Below are 20,902 nucleotides of genomic sequence, written 5' to 3' on the forward strand. Positions count from 1 at the left end.
ATATATGCAAAGGGGCCTTCCTTGGTAAACATGTATTGTTCCCCTCTTTTGAATCTATGTATCAGGAGCACCTGGTAAAGGAAGGCCAACAAGCAAATTGTTTAACGCCTTTATTGTTTATAATAGTAGGGTACAGCCAACATGTTTTGGGGATGTTTGGGCTCCTCCTCTCCTTAAGGCTTTTACCGCTGCATCTTGTTGCTTCACTGTGAGGTGTGCCTATTGAAGTCTGACCTCCGAGTATAATGAGATCCTGAGATGTGTCTAAATGGGGTACAGCTGTACCTGGACCTCTTACACCCAAATTATAACCAATAAAGTCATTAAACAAAATAAGGACTTGTATGTCTGTCTGTCTGTCCCAGGGGCTCCTCACCACACACTTATACATTACTTAAATTTATATTATTCACTTACTTGTGATAAAATATTGGATGCATTGCAGGAATAGGGAATATATATATTCTTGCGAGTCTTAAACTCTAAAGATGCCTTTGTATCTAGAACTTGAAGTTCTATAAGGTATCTTCCGGTATTTTGCCTTTTTTAAGGTGCTTTTGTTTTGTACAATTCTGTGTTTCAAAGTAGTCATACTGAGTAGTTCCACCAAAAAATAGACCAGCAAGCATTTCTCTTGTTCACATACTAGTTATTAATAGAAGATGTTGTACTTACTTGCAAGTTGAAATACAGCAGCAATGGCTTCTTCCCACCACTGGGAATCCTGGGTAATAATGGGCAGCTCTACGAGTCCCATGAGAAAGATGAGCTGTCCGGCAGTCAAGGCAACTGTGGCAATCAGATTGCAGGCCCTCATCATGTCAAACTGCACTGTAAAGAGAGACGGAACAGGATATGTCATATCACAACTTCCATTGTATTCATATATTCTGCATTTGCTCACTTTAATGTTTCCTGGTATAAGAGTACACAAACATTATATTTCAGCCCGCACATTTCTGCTCGGTGCTGCTCACATTCACATACATACATAAATTCTGTCCAATGTTTACCTAAGGCTCCAGAGACTGTGAATGTGAAATGTTCTCTTCTCTGACATATGACAGCACTCAATGCTGCTTTACTGGAAAAGGTTCTGCTATTCCTCTTCTGTTACAGCTCGGATACATGTAGCAGAATTCCAGAGAGTTGTACAGACCCACTAATGTAGTCTAGGTATGTAAAATACGTACTTTTCCTAAAGAAAATGCAGCTCAATATTCCCTCCAGTGATGCTTACACAACATTTCATCATGTGATCTTTGTTAAAGCTCATCTCTGGGCAAACAAAAAAGCCCCCTTGTAGTACTGGGGTGGCCCCACTGCTAGGGCACTTTTTTTTAAGAGCTTGTTTTGTCTAGGGGCCTGGAGTAAAGGAGATTTACTTACCTGACCGCCGCTTCCGCTTGCTTCCTCAATACTGCTAGACCGGTCCCTATAACCTCTTCTCCCGGTCAGGATTGATGATATGATGTCTAATGCAGGATCCACAGGCCTGCATTAGAAGTGAGGATGCCATTGGATGCCATGGATTGACATTCCACTAGCTGGAGCAGAAGGGGAGAGTGCTGACGTTTTGTCTTAGTGACAGTGGTCACTGAGAGAAGAGTCTCCCCAGTGGGGACACAATGCGCAATAAAAAAACTTTATAGGGGTTTTAACTCTTCCTTACTCTATCCAAAATAAGCTTTGATTTTACATACACTTTAAAGGGTATCTAAACCCAAAAAATGAAAAATTATATTGCAGCTTACATGTTTTTAGATGCAGTGACTTCACAAGATTCATTTTTTTAGGCTTTTCCCCTTTATTTGCCCCTAAAAACATCCAGGTCTGGTAAGCTGCAACATGCAGTATTACATATTTGTTTTTGGATTTAGTACCACTTTAATATTTTAGTTATATAATCAGTACTGGAGGTAACCAGGAGCAGCATTTTCTCCAGGATAAGTAAATATTCCAGCTCGTTTGTTATTCTTAATTCAAAACAGCTAGATTGTTAACGTACCTTTAAAGTGCTTGTTTTAATAACTTTACAAGTCTGCATGAATATATTCCTGACATGTTTCAGTATATATCAATAGAATTACGTTTTATTATAGTAAACAGTCTTCTAGCTCCAGTGAAGTGACTTTGCCTAAAGTAGGCTATACACAATGCAAATTTGGTAGGTTCTTGATAAACTGGTTTAAATTCACTGCTTGGGTGCTGCTGTTTGCACCCTTCCGCCTGGCATCCCTTGATCAGCTGATCGAAGGAGCAGGTTGGAAAATTTTGGGCAGAATGGTGCTTATAGCCAGTGAGCTACAAGCTCCGTTCGGGTATTCCGACAGTGGCCTAAGGCTTGTAAGGGCTAGGGCTGATGTAGTGTATACCCAGCTTAAGTAATAAAGTAACTTTTATGCCAGTCTCCTGCAGGCAGGAGGAAGCATTTCCTCAGTCTCCTCTCCCCCAGTGATCAGACTGCAGCTTTTTCACTTTTTAGCAAGTCACAAGGTGGGAGTCTGCAGCAAGGGCTGTTCTGTGTCAGACATTTGCCAACACAGCTAGACCTGTACAAGCATCAGAATTTTCATGATTGTGTCATCTCTGAGACAGGATCTCAGTCCAGGAAGTGGGTGGTGAGCCTGGATGATGCCTGGGCAAAGATGGCTCCATCCTGGAAAGATTAGCAAAGGAAGGTACTGTCCAGGGTAGTAATCCCTGGTAGTGATCCCTGTGAGAGGTAACAAATATCTGTAGGATTTACACTTATACACTGTATATAGCCGATCGTATATGTACTGAGAGAAATATATCTAATGTTTGGTCCACTCTAACTGACAGTTAACTTTTAGATGTAGGTTGCCATTAAAAATCAGGAATGTCTAAAATGAACACTTGATGCAACACAAACAGCCTGTAATGGGCCTAAAATATGAACATTGGTCCAGAGATTCTTGCGGCAGGAATCTCAGGTGGGTCTGTACAGATGCAGCTGCATCATACATGGAATGATTACCTGCGGTGCGGGAAAGATGATTGTACCTGAACACAATATGTCTTTGTCACGGGACAATCATCTGTCCCAGACTGCAGGTAATTGTTCCATGTTGTGGTATAACGTGCCCACTGGTGTATGTTGGCAGAAGTGGTATATAGTATATATAATATGTCATTACAATGCATTGCACTGTTTCCTTTTTTTCACATGCAGATTAAGGATGTGAGGGGGGTGCAAACCCTTTTCGATGGAGTTCACCCAATTCTGCGCAAAACCGTCACTGACCCCCCCCTTCCTGGCCCAATCAGTTGTGGCAGGGGCATTCCTTTGTGTTGTGTAGCAGCGGGAAAGTCCTGCCCGCAACTGATTAGGCCAGGAGGGGGTTATGTCAGTGACAATTTTCAGTGGGCTTGGGCGAACTGGGTTTGTGCCAAGCCCCTGCACATCATTAATGCCGTTTAACGCAGCTCAACACACCTGGGGTGAACGAACCCTAACACTTCTGGTAGTTAAATAGTACATTTTTTTGTGTAGATATTTAATGCCTCATTTACACAGACGTGCACAGCCATAGAGCGTGAAGGTCCATGCAGAGACCTGTGCCTAGGAGGGACAGCGTACAGTCTGTGTACTCATCGCACTCAGAGGCGCTGCTCCAAAAATGGAGGGTATGTGCAGCAGGTGTCAGCGGGTGGCTTCTGACAAAATATCAGTAAAGGATAGACACCGGCACTCCAAAGCAAGTTCAGTACGTGTTTATTAACGTACTAGTTGCAAGTAGAACACTCTAAACAAAGTTTCGGGGTCTCACAGCATCCCCTTCATCAGGCAAACAAGTGGGAGGGACAGCAGGTGCGTGTAGGAGATAATTAGGTCAGCAGCACACCAAGGTCCACTTCATCGATCGACTATTGACATTTAGATAAACACAAGCAAATGTGGTTCCGAAACTTTGCATTTGCTTGTGACACCGTGTGTATCTAAGCAGCAATAAAATACGGATCGATGAAGTGGACCTTGGTGTGCTGGTCGGGTTGCCCCCTGTCCCGGATTCACCTGGACAGTCCGGGTTTTGAGTCCTGTATGTGCTGTGTCTGGGTTTCAGCTGTCTGTAAACCAAGACACAGCACACACAGTACAGAACTCAAAACCCGGACTGTCCAGGTAAATCCGGGACAGGTGGCAACCCTATGTGCTGGTGACCCCATTATCTCCTTAGTCTTACGGCGCCGTCCGTTGGCCATTTCAGCAAACATTTAAGCTTCACATGAGGATATGTCGGTTTGGAGTGCGATGGGATACCTCTGAAAGCAGGTATGCGGCTGCACACCGATCCAAACTTGCACATCCATACAGTTACACATGCACACCCTTGGACGCAGAAAGCCTGTGTCCAAAGGCATGCATCTGTAGCTGTACCGATGTGCAAGTTTGGGTCAGCGTGTTTGCCGCTTGCATGTGACAACATGTACTAGCTGTTGGTCCCCTTGTGTTGTCCCCCTTTACAGCTGTGCACGAGGCCTAAACATCAGAACACAGAAAAGAAATCAGGAAGAGGGACAGAGGGATTTGGTACCAAAAACGGGATACTCCCTCCAAATCAGTGACAGTTGGGAGCTGCGCATACAGTCACAGTAGCTGTTTCAAATGACATTAGATGTGAATGCTTTGCCCTCGTTTTATGAATAGGTCAGTATGTTTTATAAGATTTTCTTTCACCGTAAGTTCAATAAACTGACTCTCCCAAATAACCAAACAATAAGCCGAGTTATAAGACCCTGTAGAAAAGGCGCACAACGATCATTCACATACAGAACTGGCTCAGAGTGGTTGGCCTGTGCACTATCCTGTAACATGCTCTTTACAAAGCTGCACACTGTTTTACACACTGCTTTGTACATGTGGTATTTGACCTTTGGGGGAGCAGCGGAGGGGGAAGGAAAGTGGATGATGAATGTTTTATTACTAGTGACCTAATGCATGCTGTGCATATTCGCTGTAACTCTTTCCTGGCTGACGAGAGCTGCGCAACTTTACCGCCTTCTTTTTTTTTTGCTCTTAAACTAGTTAAATGATGGCTGGGAAGGGGTTAAATCCTAAACCACTTTGGCTAGGGACTAGGCCTCCTATCTCCCGAGTGTCTGATGGAGATGAAGTAAAAATCAGGTTTGCACAGCTGTAATCTGAGATGTCTCGGGTAAATTCCTATAGACATTTTTCTGTAATTGCTGTGGAATAATTATGTTGGTCTAGACACACCGGGCATTATTTAAAGTAGATCACCAATCACTGACCCAATCACTGACAGCTCATATATGCTCCGGCATGTTTAATGTCATTTCTAAAATCCATTAGTATTTTTTTTTTTTTAATCTGCAGTTTAAAATCTACAATAATGCCTGGTAATCCTGCGGTGATGATGCTTTTTCAGGCACTTCCTGTTGTAGGGTGACAATGACCTGTCTGTCTCCCATTTCAACTTATGAGTTGTCACATGAGCTTTTGAAAAAGACTACTAGTGTCAATTTTAACATACATTACACAGGCGTGGTCCACTGTTGTCACCATCAGGAAACCCGCCTTAAGAGATGCCATCATTGAGTACATCTAGTCCAGAAATTGACTGAAAACAGGCTGCAGGAGATCAGCAGCACTGAGATGCAACAAAGGATGAGAAATGGTGAAGTCAATATATTATAAAAAATAAAAAAAAAGACAATTGTTCATGATACACAATGATTTAGCAAACTAAATCTCAGTTTCCATTAGGGATGCACTAGGGATGCACCGATACCGATACTACTATCGGTACCAACGCTGAGTATTTGGGTGAGTACTCATACTTGCCCAAATGCTGCGATGCCTAGCCCGATACTTCCGGTATCAGGAACCTGGTCAGCAAGTCATTACACGCTGCCCAACTTCCTGATTGGCCGAGAAGTTGGCTTCATGCTCCCTCGTTACTTGGGCGAGAGAGCATGGAGCTGGCTTCCTGGCCAATCAGGAAGCCGGGCAGAGTGTAATGACTTGCTGCCCAGCTTCCTGATTGGTCGGGAAGCCGCTCCATGCTTTCTTGTCACATAGTGACGAGAAGCATGGGGACGGTTTCCCTGCTAATCAGGAAGCCGGGTGGCGAGTCTTTACATGCTGCCCAGCTTCCCTGCTAATCAGGAAACCAGGTGGTGAGTCATTACACGCTGCCTGGCTTCCTTAATGGTACTTTCGGTATTCGGTATTGGCGATTACCAAAAAAAAAACATCAGTACTCGTACTCGATACCGAAATACCAGTATCGGTGCATCTCTAGTTTCCATCTACTTTAACCATTTGCCGCCTGGCCGATTGTAAATAAACGACCAAGTGGCTGGCACATAAGGCCGGGGGGTGCAAGGGAGTGGGAAAGTTAGCTAAATTGAAACCTTTGATAAATACAAGCATTCGGGCGGCTATAGGGCCACTCGCTCACTTGTTAAGGTGTGGGAAGTGTGCACCCTCTGCTGCTGCTGCTGCCAGCTATCTCGGGATCTGCTGTCCTCCATGCGGGCCCAGGACTGGCACAGCGGGTCTCTGAGGCTGGATCAGGAGGGGAGATCAGTACGCATTCACTGGCTGATCACTTAATGCAGAGGTAATGTGAATGATATCACTTCTGCTTTCAGCCTGTTATTTCTCTGGCTGCTTTAGCCGAAGAAGAAGAAGAAGAAGCTGAAGAAACCAGATCTCTGCTTGATCCCCTTCTTTGGGGTCCCTAGGTGACATTTGTCAAAGTAAACAAATTCCGTACAGGAGAGGAGTCTGTACAACAGTAAAAGACAAAAGGCCGGAGTTCAGCTTTGATGACATAATACAAAGAGAGCTGGCATGTAATAAATAGTACCAATGCAGTCCAGTGAAGACAGGTTAGACAGCCCCCATTTCTGATGGTCTGCTTAGCATCATTGTTTTTTTTAATCCTTACTAAAGTGTATCTGAACCCAAAAACAATATGATACATTGCAGCTTAGCAGTTCTTAGATGTGGCGGCTACATTTGTTTTTAGGCTTTTCTTGCTTGACACACTGACACAATGACACACTTTCGATCTTAGGTGACAACACACACTCACTGTATGTCTATGAACAACATTGTCCTCCTAAATTTGGACTGTAGACTGACACGCTGAAACCTGCATGTCCAACCTGCATGCATAAAGTTAACCTTGAGGCTTCATTCACACCAGCCCTGACCAAAATGCACAATTTTTAATGCCCATTTTTCCACGCATTTGCGGCTACAGCCACAGTCAGAACGCGCTGCAACCGCCCAAAAAATGTCACATGTACTTTTTGCCGCGTTTTTGTATGTGCGTATGAACGCACAGGTGTGAACCAGCCCCTATTAATGTATTGCTTTTGTGTTTTGCGCGTTTCCGCACGTATAGATATGCGCGGGAAAAATGCTCAGGTATGAACCAGGCCTGAGAGGAGCCTGTCTCATTTCATTACTGGGGGACATGCACCCACATGTAGGACATAGGAAGAGGAAGCCACCGGAAGAGTCATGCAGACCTCAAGGAATTAAAAAGTATTATTAAAAAGAAAAAATGTAATTCCGTGATTATTAAACCTTAGGCAAGACGTTTTTGCCTTAGGTTTAGTAATACTTTAAAGTGAAACTCCATAAATTATATTTTATGGAAACATCCACTGCATGGCCAAATAAAGTCATCACTTGGATTCCGGGCAGTGTGATGATCTGGGCTTGCTTTAGTTGGCCAGGTCTAGTTTCAGTAACATTATGGCCCCAAACAATTGAGGTCAGCTGCCTATCTGAATATACTGAATGACCAGGTTTTCCCATCAATTGATTTTTTCTTCCCTGATGGCACATTTGGCATATTCCAAGATGATAATACCAGGATCCATTGGGCTCAAATTGTGAAAGAGTGGTTCCGGGAGCATGAGACATCATTTCACACATGCATTGGCCACCACAGAGTCCAGACCTTCACCCCATTGAGAATCTTTGGGATGTGCTGGAGAAGACATAACCAGTGGTCCGACTCTCCCATCATCACTACGAGATCTTGGTGGAGAATTATTGCAACTCTGGACGAAAATAAATGCTGTGACATTGTATAAGCTTATCGAAACAATGTCACAGCGAATGTGTGCGATAATCACAGCTAATAGCACTCCAATGAAAATGTGACTTTTTTTTTTGGCCGAGCAGTGTATTATGGTGTGGCTTGGCTCAACGCTTATACTAATAAGCCAGGCGAGACCAGTGTAAGTTTCCATAAAAGATTGTTCCTAGAGTTCCTCTGTAAGTACAGCTCGTTGGGCCTCATCTGATGAACCATTGTTTTTGCTCATACCAGTATCTTTTGGTTTATTCAATGAAATGGTGCAAGGAGCAAAGTATGAATGACAGTACTCATAGTAGCCAATCAGAATCCATCTTTTACTGGTCTGTCTTCAGTAAAGTTCATTTTGATTGGTTTCGTTTGCGATACTGCAGTTTGCATTCTCGCTCTGTACTTTGCCGTGTTTATTGAATAAGCCAAGTGGTCATCTCACTTAAAATACTTTCTAGAGACAATATTTGGGTCCATATATCCATCTTAGCTTGTTACTGTCGGTGCTTTCATGGACATGGTATACTAAATGTCAGTAGAAATCTGGGACGTTTGACAATACAGATTGTCAAAAAAATGTGTTAACCCAAGCAAAACTATCCATGCTTCAGTTATTTATATACGTTAGGGTTATTTGAGCATTTTCAGTAAATAAAGCAAGAAAAAGTACAGTAACCAATGGCAACCACTCCGAATTCACTTTACTGAAAGCACATCAGTAAAAGGTGGATGCTGATTGGTTGATATGGATACTGCACTTTGCTCCATGCACTACATGAGTCTGATTTACGACAGTGTTGTGTTATTTCTTTTTAAAAGACTTTGTCAGTATAGTAATGTAGGAGCTACTGCTGACTTTTCTTTAATCTACTACTTGGAGCCTCACTGACCTTAGACAAACCTGTTCTTATCAGGTGTCCCAATACCAGATATACTTGTGCTTGTTCCAGGCTAGTGACTCGGCTAATTAGAGAAGGGAGAATCATTCTTGGAGCTTGTACCTTGAAGAACAGGTCATTAATGGGAACTCGTATATTTCTGCTCCGACACATTTCTTTAAAGACCCATTGACATTTCTGTAGTCCATTAATGTGTATTATGAATGGGCTGCCAACAGATCAGAAACCACATATGACCACATATGACCGCATATTTTTTTCCCCCCACCACAGCACATCACAATATAAGGTATGTACAAGAGCTAATACAGAGCCCAAGCGTGTAAAAATAAATAGACTAAGGGCCTGTTCACACCAGATGCAGTGCATTCCAGCCCGATCCTGACCAGAACGCATTGCCTCGCATTGTGGCCGGCTCACTTTTTTGTGGGGCAGGAGGGGGTGTGAATTTAATGTGGGTGAAGTGAATGGGTGTGGTGGGCCATTGAAGTGAATGGCACCGTAGCTACGCCCTCCGGCCGCACAGGATCGCAAGACACATTATGCCTGCAGTCTGGTCCCATCAAAAAAGTGCTTGCAGCATTTTGATCGCACCGGACCGCAGGCATAATGTGCCTTGCGATCCTGTGCGGCCGATCGCATTGCGGCCGGAGGGCGTAGCTACGGAACCATTCACTTCAATGGCCCGCCACGCCCCCTCCTGCCCCACAAAAAAGTGAGCCAGCTGCAATGCGAGGCAGTGCCTTCTGGCCGGAATGCACTGCATCTGGTGTGAACGGCCCTTAGGCAGGCTGGCTGTATTTCTACCATGGTGATGCTTGAGGCCCGGTTCACACTGAGCGTATTGTCGCAGCTGATTCAGCGTGACAAAAAGCTTCACTAAAAAAAGTCCCATTTATTCTTATGGCCCCTGTGCACACCTGAGCGTTTTGTCGCAATAAGCAAAACCCCTGTCGCTTGAAAAAGTAGATGAGCTTCTTTGGGGGAGATCTCAGCTCGTTTTGGCCCCATAGATTCAATAGGAAATGCTTGAAAACGCAAGGTGCAATTAGTTTTGCGCGTTTTTGCACACGTATGCATGCGTTTTGTCCATTTACTTGAAAGTGTGTTAATCTGCTCGTAAAAACGTGCGTATTTAATGTATGCCCGCATAAAAACAATGTCGCCTAAGTGTGAATTAGGTCTCAAACACAACTTCGAGGAAAACATTCTTAACCCTTGCAGTGGGGCTACCCCTGCACTGCAAGAGTTAGGTGCTAATTTTTGTCTAGGTGCTAAAAAAAAGTTATGCTCACCTGAAACACAGAAGTTTCTGGTAGTTATCTACAGACATGTGCCTCCCTGCATATAGAGTTGTATTAAGGAGGACATACACAACACTTTTTAGATTTGATGCTTCTTAAAGAAGAACTCCGGGCCCCATTTTATTAACCCTTGCAGTGGGGCTACCCCCACTATGCAAGGATTAACTCCTCGTTTTGACCTAGGGTAAAAAAAAGTTATACTCACCTAAACCTCGAAGCCGGCTGACTCTTAGATCAGTCCAAGGAGCGTCTCTCCCCTTTTTCTGCAGCAGTCTAATTTCCCGTAAATCATCATATCCAATATAGTGTATAGGACATGAGGAGGCCAAGGAACATACCATTGCTGGGGGAGACAGGCTGGAGAGAGCACTGCTGACGCCGAGATGCGGGTGAGTATAACTTCTTTTTTTTTTTATCCTAGGCAAAAACAAGCACTTAACCCTTGTAGTGCGGGGGCAGCTCCACTACAAGGGCTAATAACATTTGTGCCTGCAAGCTCACAATTGACTGGCAGAAGTAAGCAGGGTCTGATAATTGCATATCATAAAAGCTTCCCTTTATGTCACATTGGAAAGCATTACAGCATCTACCTCCTCCTCTGTTTAGCACACTTTATTTTGTACTGATTCCATAAAATAAAACAGTTTAATAATCCAGCAACGGGAATGGGACAACCTATTTCTGCAACAGGTATGCAGACCTTGGAATATAAGCACAGATATTTCCCCAATGGGATGGTTTAACACTCCTGCATCCTGAAATATCAGTTTTAGATGGACTGACCCTTTAAAAAAAGCTGTGTTTGTTTCTATAAGGCAATCTATACGTTGTATACGTTTCTATGAACTGCAACTCGCCAGTCATTGTGACAGCAGGATAAAGAATGAGGGGAACAGTTGTCACTGGTAGAGGAAGACACAGATAGGAATGATTACCTGTCAGAGGTACTAACCCTTCCCCTTTACTGCCTAGTAAAGTGTTTTATTGCAGTTTGTATACCCACTGGAGATATTTTCCATCACTTCCTCTCCCAACATGAAGTTTCACTGTAGATGAAAACCTGACAGAAGTTCTGTCTCTTGTCTACTCTGTCCAAAAGTAAACAAATGGATGGAACTTGGTTAAGTAATAAAATGCACTATGCAGTCAAGGGGCCCCGGTACTTTTAAAAACACTGAGAGAATCTATCTAAACCAGAACAGACAGAATCTGGAACAGCTGTCCATGGCAACCAATCAGCTTCTGTCTTTCATTTTCAATGCTTAACTGAAGAAGCTGATTGGTTACTATGGGCAATTTACTCCAGATTCTGCCTGCTCCAGTTTTAATAAATTCCCTCCACTGTGTAGCTTTAAAATTGGGAGTCTTATTCAAATGCCATATGTGTAGGTCCTGAAAAACAGTAGGTCCCCCTATACTCCTCGCAGAGTCTCTGGCCCGAATCACAATGGTGGTGCTCACAGTGATAATCGGGGATGGCGCTGTGCACATCTGACAGTAGAAAACAGGAATCACCAGCACTCAGTAGGTAATATTCAAAACGTCCATTTATTCGGACAAATCGCCACACATCACAGTAACCAACGTCTCGGGGACACGCAGGGTCCTTTCATCAGGGCAATAATGTTACTAATATGTGTAGGTCCATCGCAGCTTACTGACAACCTGGCTGAAAAACAACCATTGGGAGCAATCCACGCTGTTCTGCCTAGGGCCCGCGATGCTCCGAATGTTGGGTGTGCCCCCAGCATCACTGGAACAAACGATTGCCCTCTTTCAGCAGTATGCTGCCCCTTACCCTGTCGCAGCAACACTGAGCTGGGTACCACTGCAAATGCATGGGTCATCAAAGAGGGGAGAACTGATGCTGGGAGCAAAAAGTTTGCTCATTGCCAAAGGAAAACTGTAGGGACAGCTGTGTCTAAAGAATGTTTCTAGAGCGCTGACAGCAGTTAGGAGAGCATTCCATTAACACAGGGGATGGTTTCTGCTTCTGTGCCACAGTATTAAAATACTGCTTGTTGGTTCTGTCTCGTGCCTACTAAACAAAGTTTGGGCTGGAACTGGCCTTTCGGTATGCTTATTTGCAAAGGATAACTGTAGACTAAGCTGTGTCTACGGAATGTTTCTAGATTGCTGATAGCAGTTATGAGAGCATTCTATGAATACAGATGGTGGTTTCTGTTTCCGTGCCATGGTATTGAAATACTGCTTGTTGGGGACAGCAGAAACTTCAGTTTTTTTGGGCAAAGTGATAAAACAAGAACAAAACTTTTATTAAAGCTGACAAAGAAGGTGGTTTCACCCCACTGCTTCAATATCAGGTTTGTAAAAAAAAAAAAAAGTGGCATTAATTTCACGACATATGGCATCATATGTTACTGTGAACTCCCTAAAAAAGACTAGAGGCCACCACCTAAAATTGGTGCAGAAAAGATTTAACCACAAAGGGTGTAGGGGTTTTTTCTCAGTCAGAGTGGTTCAATTTTGGAACTCTCTGCCACAAGCAGTGGTATCAGCAGAGAATATTGATTTATTCAGAAATCGATTAGTTACCTTCCTAAGAGACCGTAACATACAGGGATACAGGTACTCTTGAAAACTAAGACAGCATAGGGACTCATATACACACACACACACGCACGCACGCACGCACAACACACACACAGACACATAAAGGTTGAACTTGATGGACCCGTGTCTTTACTCAACCTCAAATACTATGTAACTATGTACTATGTAAGTATCATGCTCATGACCATAAACAGTAACATTTCTTAATTTTAATGTGTTCGTTATTTTCATAAATGACCCAGCTGCGAGGGATTACCAGCCAAATTCTTATGCTGGAATGTATGGATAATAAAACAGTTGGATGAATATTAAACACTTATGATTCTATACTTACACTTGACTGTGTTCCGAGATTCCTGCAAGCCAGATGGCTCTGACCCCCAGCCAACTGACTGGCACTCTCTCTCATCTCCCTGTCCGGGCTTGGTGCTTACCCCTCTTCCCGCCAAGCACATCTTCCACAGCCCAACAGTACGCTTGCGTCCTTCCTCCATGGTTTGGTACACCCAGTTCGGAGTAAAGGCAGCCACATTATTTAGAATAAGTGATACCAGTGCCACCGCCACAGCCACGGCCACTAGTTTGTGCATGCCCATCGCCACCAAAAAAAAGTCCACTTAAGTCGGGCGAGCCCTGCTGCACGGCACAGGGTCAGGAGCAGCTAGACGACATCTCCACTCATTTTGAGAGTCGAAAGCCCTCCCAGGAACGGCACTGCTAGGCTAGCTGGCTTGAAAGTCCCATGAAAAGGGAGACGCAAAAGAGAAGAATCCAACAATGTTCGGTATCTGCTCTATCCACACTCTTGCAATGCAACTTCCACCTCCTCCACTCGAAGATGCAACTGCATTCCCGTCTGGACCCCACCAACTAGGAGCCCCCAGGAACAGTGGAAATAAGACTCTCTTCTTCCCACGCCCCAAGAAGACAGATGTGTTCCAGATGTGGACCCTTTCTAGCCACTCAGTAACCAAAGGGCTTGTCTGTTAAAAAGTCACTCAAGGAGCAGAGGTGCAGCAACTTGCAGATATAGAAGAAGCACTACAAGGGACAATGTACATTCGAGGAGTAAGAAGCGCTGGATCTCCTTGCAGTTGCTGGAGGATGAAAGCCGAGAGCTCAATAGTGTGTATGTGTGTGAGAGAGATGGATGTGAGTCACAGAGGGAGAGAGAGGGGCTGGGGTAGGCAGCAGCTGATAGGAAGTTTTTGTTTTACGGATATATATATTTTTGGCATGGGATTCTGTTAATTTGCTTCCTAACTGTCTCTCTCGGAGAAGAGGAAATGGTTGTTTTTTTGTCGCTGCGTTTCCCACCCCCTTTCCTCTTTCCCAGTGCACCCCTCCTTGTTGGAGAGTTTTGCTCAGGCGCTGGTTGAAGATAGATGTTCTCTAAAGTAACTCAAAGTAAGGATGCATTTCCTGGAAAGCTGATTTCCCCTTCCATAGCCCCATCCTAATCATAAGGAAAGTATTACGGACAACTGTGTAATTTCATTTATGCTGTGCGAGAAGGTCACCGTTTTTCGAACCTTTTAATATCAATTCTAGTCAAATGGTAAAATCTTTTAAGTGAAATACTAAGCATATTCGGGAAATATTGCACCTGTTCTAGGGCTGGAGCCGGGTCGCCAGTGCGCCTTAAAAATGACAGCCAGCGCCTAACTGGCAGGCCGGCTCCTGAATTCTATATTATTTGCCCACCCCGGGTATAATATGAATATTAGGGATGCACCAATACCGATACTTGTTTCGGTGCCGATTCTGAGTATTTGGTCGAGTACTCATACTCGCCCAAATGCTTCAATACCTTCCCCGATACCGGAACTTCCGGGCAGAGGGAGATTTCCTCTGACCGGCAGTGCCGCCAGAGAACATGGAGCAGGTTTCCCGGCCGATCAGGAAGCCAGGCGGCAGGTAATGACGAGCGGCCCGGCTTCCTGACTGGTCCCAGGCAATCAGCATGGAGCAGGCCAAATAGCATGGAGCCGGCTTACCAGCCTATCAGGCTTCCTGATTGGCCCGGGAAAACAGGTCTATGCTGATTGGCTGGGAAGCCAGCTTTCTGGCCAATCAGCATCGAACCGTCCAAACAGCCGGCTCTATGCTGATTGGCGCGGAAGCTGGCTTCCCCGCCAATCAGCACCGAGCCGGCCAAACAGCATGAAGCCAGCTTCTCAGGCAATCAAGAAGCTGGGCGGCAGGTATTGACATGCCGCCTGGCTTCCTGATTGCCCGGGAAGCCGGCTCAATGCTAGCGGAAGTACCGCGAGTACCGAGAGATAAATATCGGTACTCGTACCAGATACCGAAGAACCAGTATAGGTGCATCCCTAATTAATATAATACGCCCCTTTAGCATTTCTGCTAGGGGCAAGGGGGCAGATTTAAAAAGCGGTCCTTGCATTGAGTGTAATGTCTGCTTTAGGAGAACCTGTCACTTTGCCCTGAATGACCCTCTTTAAAGACCATGCTGCCTGAAACAACTAGATACAGTATATACAACAGGCACTGTGTGCTTTTCAGATTTCTGCTGACAACTACATTCATTGCTAATAAACATACATAAACAGCATTTTAAAGCCTCAAATGGAAGATGGTTATTAGAACAATTTGCTTAACCACATAATAGATCATGACGTAAAGCAAAATGAAGAAAGGTTTTGAAATATAAAGTGTGTTTACTACACAAGCAAACTGTGAACTTTGTACCTACTTTGACTTTATTCACGCCTATAAGCTTTGTGTGCATGAAAGCACCCCATGGGCAATTATGTCATTCAGATGCCATTCAGATGCCATTGTCCCACATTCTGCAATTTCAACACATTATCAGTAGGATGTGGTATTTATTTATTTATTTAAAGTAGAACTATGACCTCCAATTAATAAAATGTGTTGCTGTACTTAAAGGAGAAGTATTGGGTGAGTAAAATGTACTCTTCCCAATACTTTGAGCCAGTGTGTGACACTGGAGCTGTCACACGTCGCCTCTATAACTCAAGAACTGATCGATCACAAACCGCTAATCGCTCAGCTCACGGCCTTTTCCGTGCAGAGAGCGGTGACTGTCAGGCACTGCTCCACACAGGGATTCCCCTTTTTCTATTCCTCCAGTGCTTACTGGAAGGACAGACAGGGAAGGGGGCGGACATAGCTGGCTCTGGATCTAGAGAGGCAGAGCCATCTGTCAGTCAGGCAGCGGGGTGGATCCCGGCAGTAGCCGCTGGATGCTGACTTTGGGTCACAGGAGTATGTTCGTAAATGTTCTTCTGTGGCCCAAAAGAGAACAAAAGCCAAAAAAAGTTTAGCTTTAGTTCTCTTTTAATTATGTGTGCTCTTAAAGTTTTTACTCCCTTCTGGAAAGTCCCACAAATACCTATTGATCCTGCCAGTAAATTTAATCGAATGCAGCTTCCTGTGATGGTGTGGTAATGATGCTGCACTGCTCCTGAATCCAGAACAGAGTTGCCACTCTCATGCAGGTTATGTCTGCTTACCTTACAGTGAGATGAAAAAATAATGCATGGGATGTGGCCATTAGCCTTGCTACTGCTGACTGACAAGCCTGTAGCTGTCAATCGTCACTTGGCCACACCTAATCCCACCTACTGCTTTCTGGATTGACAGCACTGCCTCTGCTGCTGAAACTCACCCACTGTGAGCTGCAGTGTCTGGAAGAAGAAGCATGTGAGACACAAATTAAGGAGGATTTGTCTCAGTAAGGGAAGGTAAAGGCCTTTTTTTGTTTACTTTATAAGGGTTGTGATTAGTAATTGGATTTGGTACTCCTCTCATGCAGAACCTTTTATTTGTACGGTAATCTAACACAGAAGTGTGACAGTGCTGACCTGCTCTACAGCCAGAAGAGGGCACCAATGAGATCATAACCATGTACAGTTGTATGCCTAAAAATGAAATGGCCCTTTCGGTGCACAAAAGCAAATAAATATTCTCTATAAAATGGGATCTGTTTTATGCATTTTCATTTCTGATCCTTCCAGATATTTATTTATGATTCAAATATTTCTGAAGAAAAAAATATTTTGACTATATGACTATACAATTTAAATACACACAGTAAATACTACAGACAAATATCGTATTGGTCACTGTTCACCATTATAAGTGCCACCTGGCTATCCCCACTGCTTAAAGCCTGATTTTAGTTTCCTCCACACTGCAAGGGTTAAGTGCTTGTTTTTGTCTAAGATCAAAAATTAAAAAGTTGTACTTACCCGATCCTCCTTGCCCTTAGACAAGTCCCTTCCACCTCGCCCGCCCTTCCCTCTGCTCCAGTGGTTTAAGGTCCCGTGAGTCATCACGTCCTATACAATAGGACTTGAGGATGCTGAGAGGCATACCATCGCTGCAGCGGAGGAGAAGGAGACCGGTGTAAGAGCAAGCCGGCTATGAGGATTAGGTGAATATAACTTTGGTATTTTTGAACCCAGACAAAAACGAGAAGTTAACCCTTGCAGTGCGGGGATAGCCCAACTGCAAGGGTAAGAACATTTTCCCCCGGAGTTCTGCTTGAGGGTTGGTTCGCACCACAAAGTCTGTGTTTCAGCGTTCGGCCTCTGGAACGTACTGGAACACAAGGGGCGGGAGGGGGCGTGGCGGTACATTAAAGTCAATGGCACCACAGCCATACCACCCGCCCGCAGTGCGATCGCCCGCACCCGATCCAAGCACTATTTTTGCAGATCGCACTGGACTGGTAGGCAGGCACTAATGTGCCTGCGTTCCGGGTGCGGGTGATCGCACTGAGGGCAGGGAGCGTGGCTTGCACTGCCATGTCCCCTCCCGCCCCTGAACGCAGAGAGCTGGCCGGCTTGCGATCCAGTGCATTCCAGAGGCTGAACACTCTGGAACGCAGACTTTGTGATGTGGCCCGGCCCTGTGCCGACGGGCTTTTGCTTGCTTCAGACTTGCTTCTCTCCCCATAAAAGTCTATGGGAATGGGAAAGCAGCTAACAGATCAAATGCAGATCAACAGCACCTGCAATGAGTTCTCAAAAGCCTTTTAACAGCACACTGCATTTGCTCATCAAACTCTGTGAACACAGGCCCTAAATGTTTTTTTTTTCTGTTTTTCTTTTTAAATTCTTTATTTTTATTTATTTAATGGGTTATACAGGAAAGTATAAAACAACCCTGTCATGGGGTCTACAAAATCACAACAAAAAACTGACCTGTAAGGAAAATGTCTTCATACATAGCTGTCCGTTGGCCCATTTGCTAAAATTTCACACTCTAAACAGAGCTTCTGGCACTGATCCGAATCCATGCTTCCAGATGTGTGAAATAAAGTGTCCCCCTGTGGCCGCTGTGGCTTATGCCGAAGACCCCTGTGTCACTATTGTGTCCTGCAGTAACTAAGGGTGAGCAGGAGCAAGCATAGTGGCCAGCAACATAATCGAATCGTATTGGCCTTGAGAGCTCTGCTATAGTGTAAAGTTTTAGCATACAGCCCAATGTACAGGTGATTATAAGGCCCTTTTTCACACGGGCGGTCTTTTCGGGTCTGCCTGTCAATTTCTCAGGCAGACACAATCAGATGCCCAATGCTAGTCTATGGACAGCCGGTTCTAAATGGATGGGCGTCCTTTTACACCCAGTTATCTCTGACTCCAGCCATGTCCGGAAAAACAAATGGAACAGTGTTCTGTTTCGGTGTCCCTTTCGTGCTGGATGGGGGGTAATCAGATGTACAAGGACACATGCCTGCTTACATCCGGCTCCCCATAGCCTAACATGAGGTCTGGCAGTTTTAATTCTTTTCTCCATTGCAAGATGGAGGAAAAAAGTGGACGGACAAGGATATCACAGCGGTGACATCTGATCCGTACCGCTCCAATTTGGATGGGATTCGTGCATGGATCCTATAGTGATCAGCCTGTGTGAAAGGGACCTAACAATGTTTTTCTTTAAGGCTTTTCTTTTGTGATTTTGTAGACCCGACAGGGCCACTTTAATGAACATCCAGCCCCAGCACAAAGTCCTCTGCTCTGACCATGGACTGAAGGTGAAGGCTGCTGTGGTCTATGTGAGGTCGTTGGTCCATGTACAGTACCCTCAACTTTTTATTTTTGTTTTAAAGCAACACCCCTCACTGAAAGGAAGTCAAGTCGAAGTAGCAACTAGAAGAGGTATACTTACCTCTGCATTGGAGCATGTCTCTTACCTTCGCTCCAATGAAATGCTGCAGCCTCCATCAGTCTTCAGCATTCAAAACTTCCAGAGAGTCACAAGGGACAGAGCCTAAAACAGGATATCAGTAACAGTGCTCAGGTGACCATTTGATTCTGCATGAAACTAAAACTTTTAAACATCAAGGAGCAGCATCCATTGGAAGTGATTTCATCAGCATTTAAAATAGCTTAAAGTGACATTGCGTGTTTTTGCATATATCTACTGCATATATCTACAGCTAGCAAGCAGTAGATATATGTAAAAAGATTTAAAAAGTTTACAGAAGGAATAAAACTTGTGTCTACACCGCACGCTCCCGTCCAAAGATCTGAAATATCTTGGGCGGCTGCAAAGGATGATGGGGCGGGCGCATGCGCAGTACAGGTCTTCGGCCGGGAGAAGGAGAGACACAAGGTAAGTCTATGCATGCAGCCCGGCAGCATGCACCCGCACAGACTCCATGGGACACAAGATAACACAGCAGTCAGCGCTGGATCAGAGACCGACACCAGCGTGGGAGGGGCTCCTGAAAACTACAGGAAAGAAGAAGATGATCGGATCAAGAGGCATCATTTAAGGTAAGTCCTTACACTAGCATTGGGGGGGGAGGGAGGGATGTCCTTTAATGCCACTTTAAAAACCTTTTGACTGTAATATCACTTTAAGCCTTTCTGTTTGGGTCTTTGGGATTGTAAGTGCACTCATCAGCATTTGAAATGGCTTACAATCTTTTAAAAATGTGGCTGGAGGCTGATAGAAGTACTATTTACAACCTTTTCAACAGCAGTTCTTTTATTCTGCTTTATATACTTCTTTCTGGGAAGGATATAATGCCCTCCGGTTATATAAATATATTTCTGGGAAGTGTGGCATGCAATAGGTGGATACAATGGAACGTTCACTTTTTAGAGACATCAGAACTATTTTTACAATCACTTTCCTGACACAGGCTACAGGAAGGGCTATTCTGACAAGCAGTTCCACATTCTCCCACAAGTAATCTGACAGATGGACATCACTGTGGAATCCGCTGAGTGTCACAATTGTTTGATATTGCTCTTTGCTCGCTTTTAGGTTCTTGCACCGTTGTCTGCCAAGCTCCTAGAGAATCCATTTCTTCTGCTCATTACCTAACCGGATTCTGTGACTGACAGCAGAATCTGTAATTGTGCCCTTTCAGAAATCTTCTCTCTGCTCTGTCTTAAAGGACGTAATTCCCGTTCAATACCTTAAAGCAGAACTCCGGGGAATCATTTTCTTCACCCTTGCAGTGGGGCTATCCCTGCATTGCAAGGGTTAAGTGCTCATTTTCGTCTAGGTTCAAAAATAACAGTTATACTAACCCAAACCTTGGAGCCGGCTTGCTTTTAGGTTCCATTCACACCTAGGTGTCTGCGTTTCCACGCGTAAAACGCATGTATCTACGCATGTCTTTCCCTCACATGGTTTGTGCGTGTTTTTGCGTGTTTTGCACATTTAGACAAAGACACGCCTTTTATTGAGCAGATCAAAATGCATTGCTGTGAATGAGGAAATGTGCAAACCGCGTGCGTCTCGCATTTTAATGTTCTTGCATTAAAGTCTATGCGGCCAAATGTGCTGTAATCTGCTCAAAAGAATCTCATGTACCTTTTCCAGCGTTCAGCGTTTTACAACTTGCGACAAGACACTTAGGTGTGAACAGGGGCCATAGAAATGAATGGGATTTCTAGTGTTGAAGGGAGCAGATTTACACTGCAACCAATCAGCTTCTCTGTCTCCTTTTCAACTCTTACCTGAGCAAACTGGATGCTGATTGGTTGCCATGGGCAACTGCTCCACATTCTGACTG

At 44.5% G+C, this 20,902-nt stretch overlaps 2 protein-coding genes across 2 annotated transcripts in view; one reads left to right on the forward strand and one right to left on the reverse strand.

Annotated features, from left to right (window-relative positions):
• TMEM204 (transmembrane protein 204) overlaps window positions 1-14,133 on the reverse strand; it is a 21,671-nt gene extending 7,538 nt beyond the window's left edge. The window contains exons 1-2 of the mRNA XM_018552373.1: window positions 13,211-14,133; window positions 676-831 (exon numbers count right to left, since the gene is read on the reverse strand). Coding sequence (XP_018407875.1) covers window positions 676-831; window positions 13,211-13,472 — 418 coding nt within the window. The 5' untranslated portion in view covers window positions 13,473-14,133. The remainder of the gene's footprint in view (window positions 1-675; window positions 832-13,210) is intronic.
• The window catches only part of IFT140 (intraflagellar transport 140), a 111,934-nt gene that overhangs the window by 58,474 nt on the left and 32,558 nt on the right, over window positions 1-20,902 (forward strand). The window lies entirely within an intron of this gene.

Source organism: Nanorana parkeri, unplaced genomic scaffold (assembly GCF_000935625.1).
Source record: "Nanorana parkeri isolate BGI_ZX_2015 unplaced genomic scaffold, ASM93562v1 scaffold85, whole genome shotgun sequence".
Classification (NCBI taxonomy): domain Eukaryota; kingdom Metazoa; phylum Chordata; class Amphibia; order Anura; family Dicroglossidae; genus Nanorana; species Nanorana parkeri.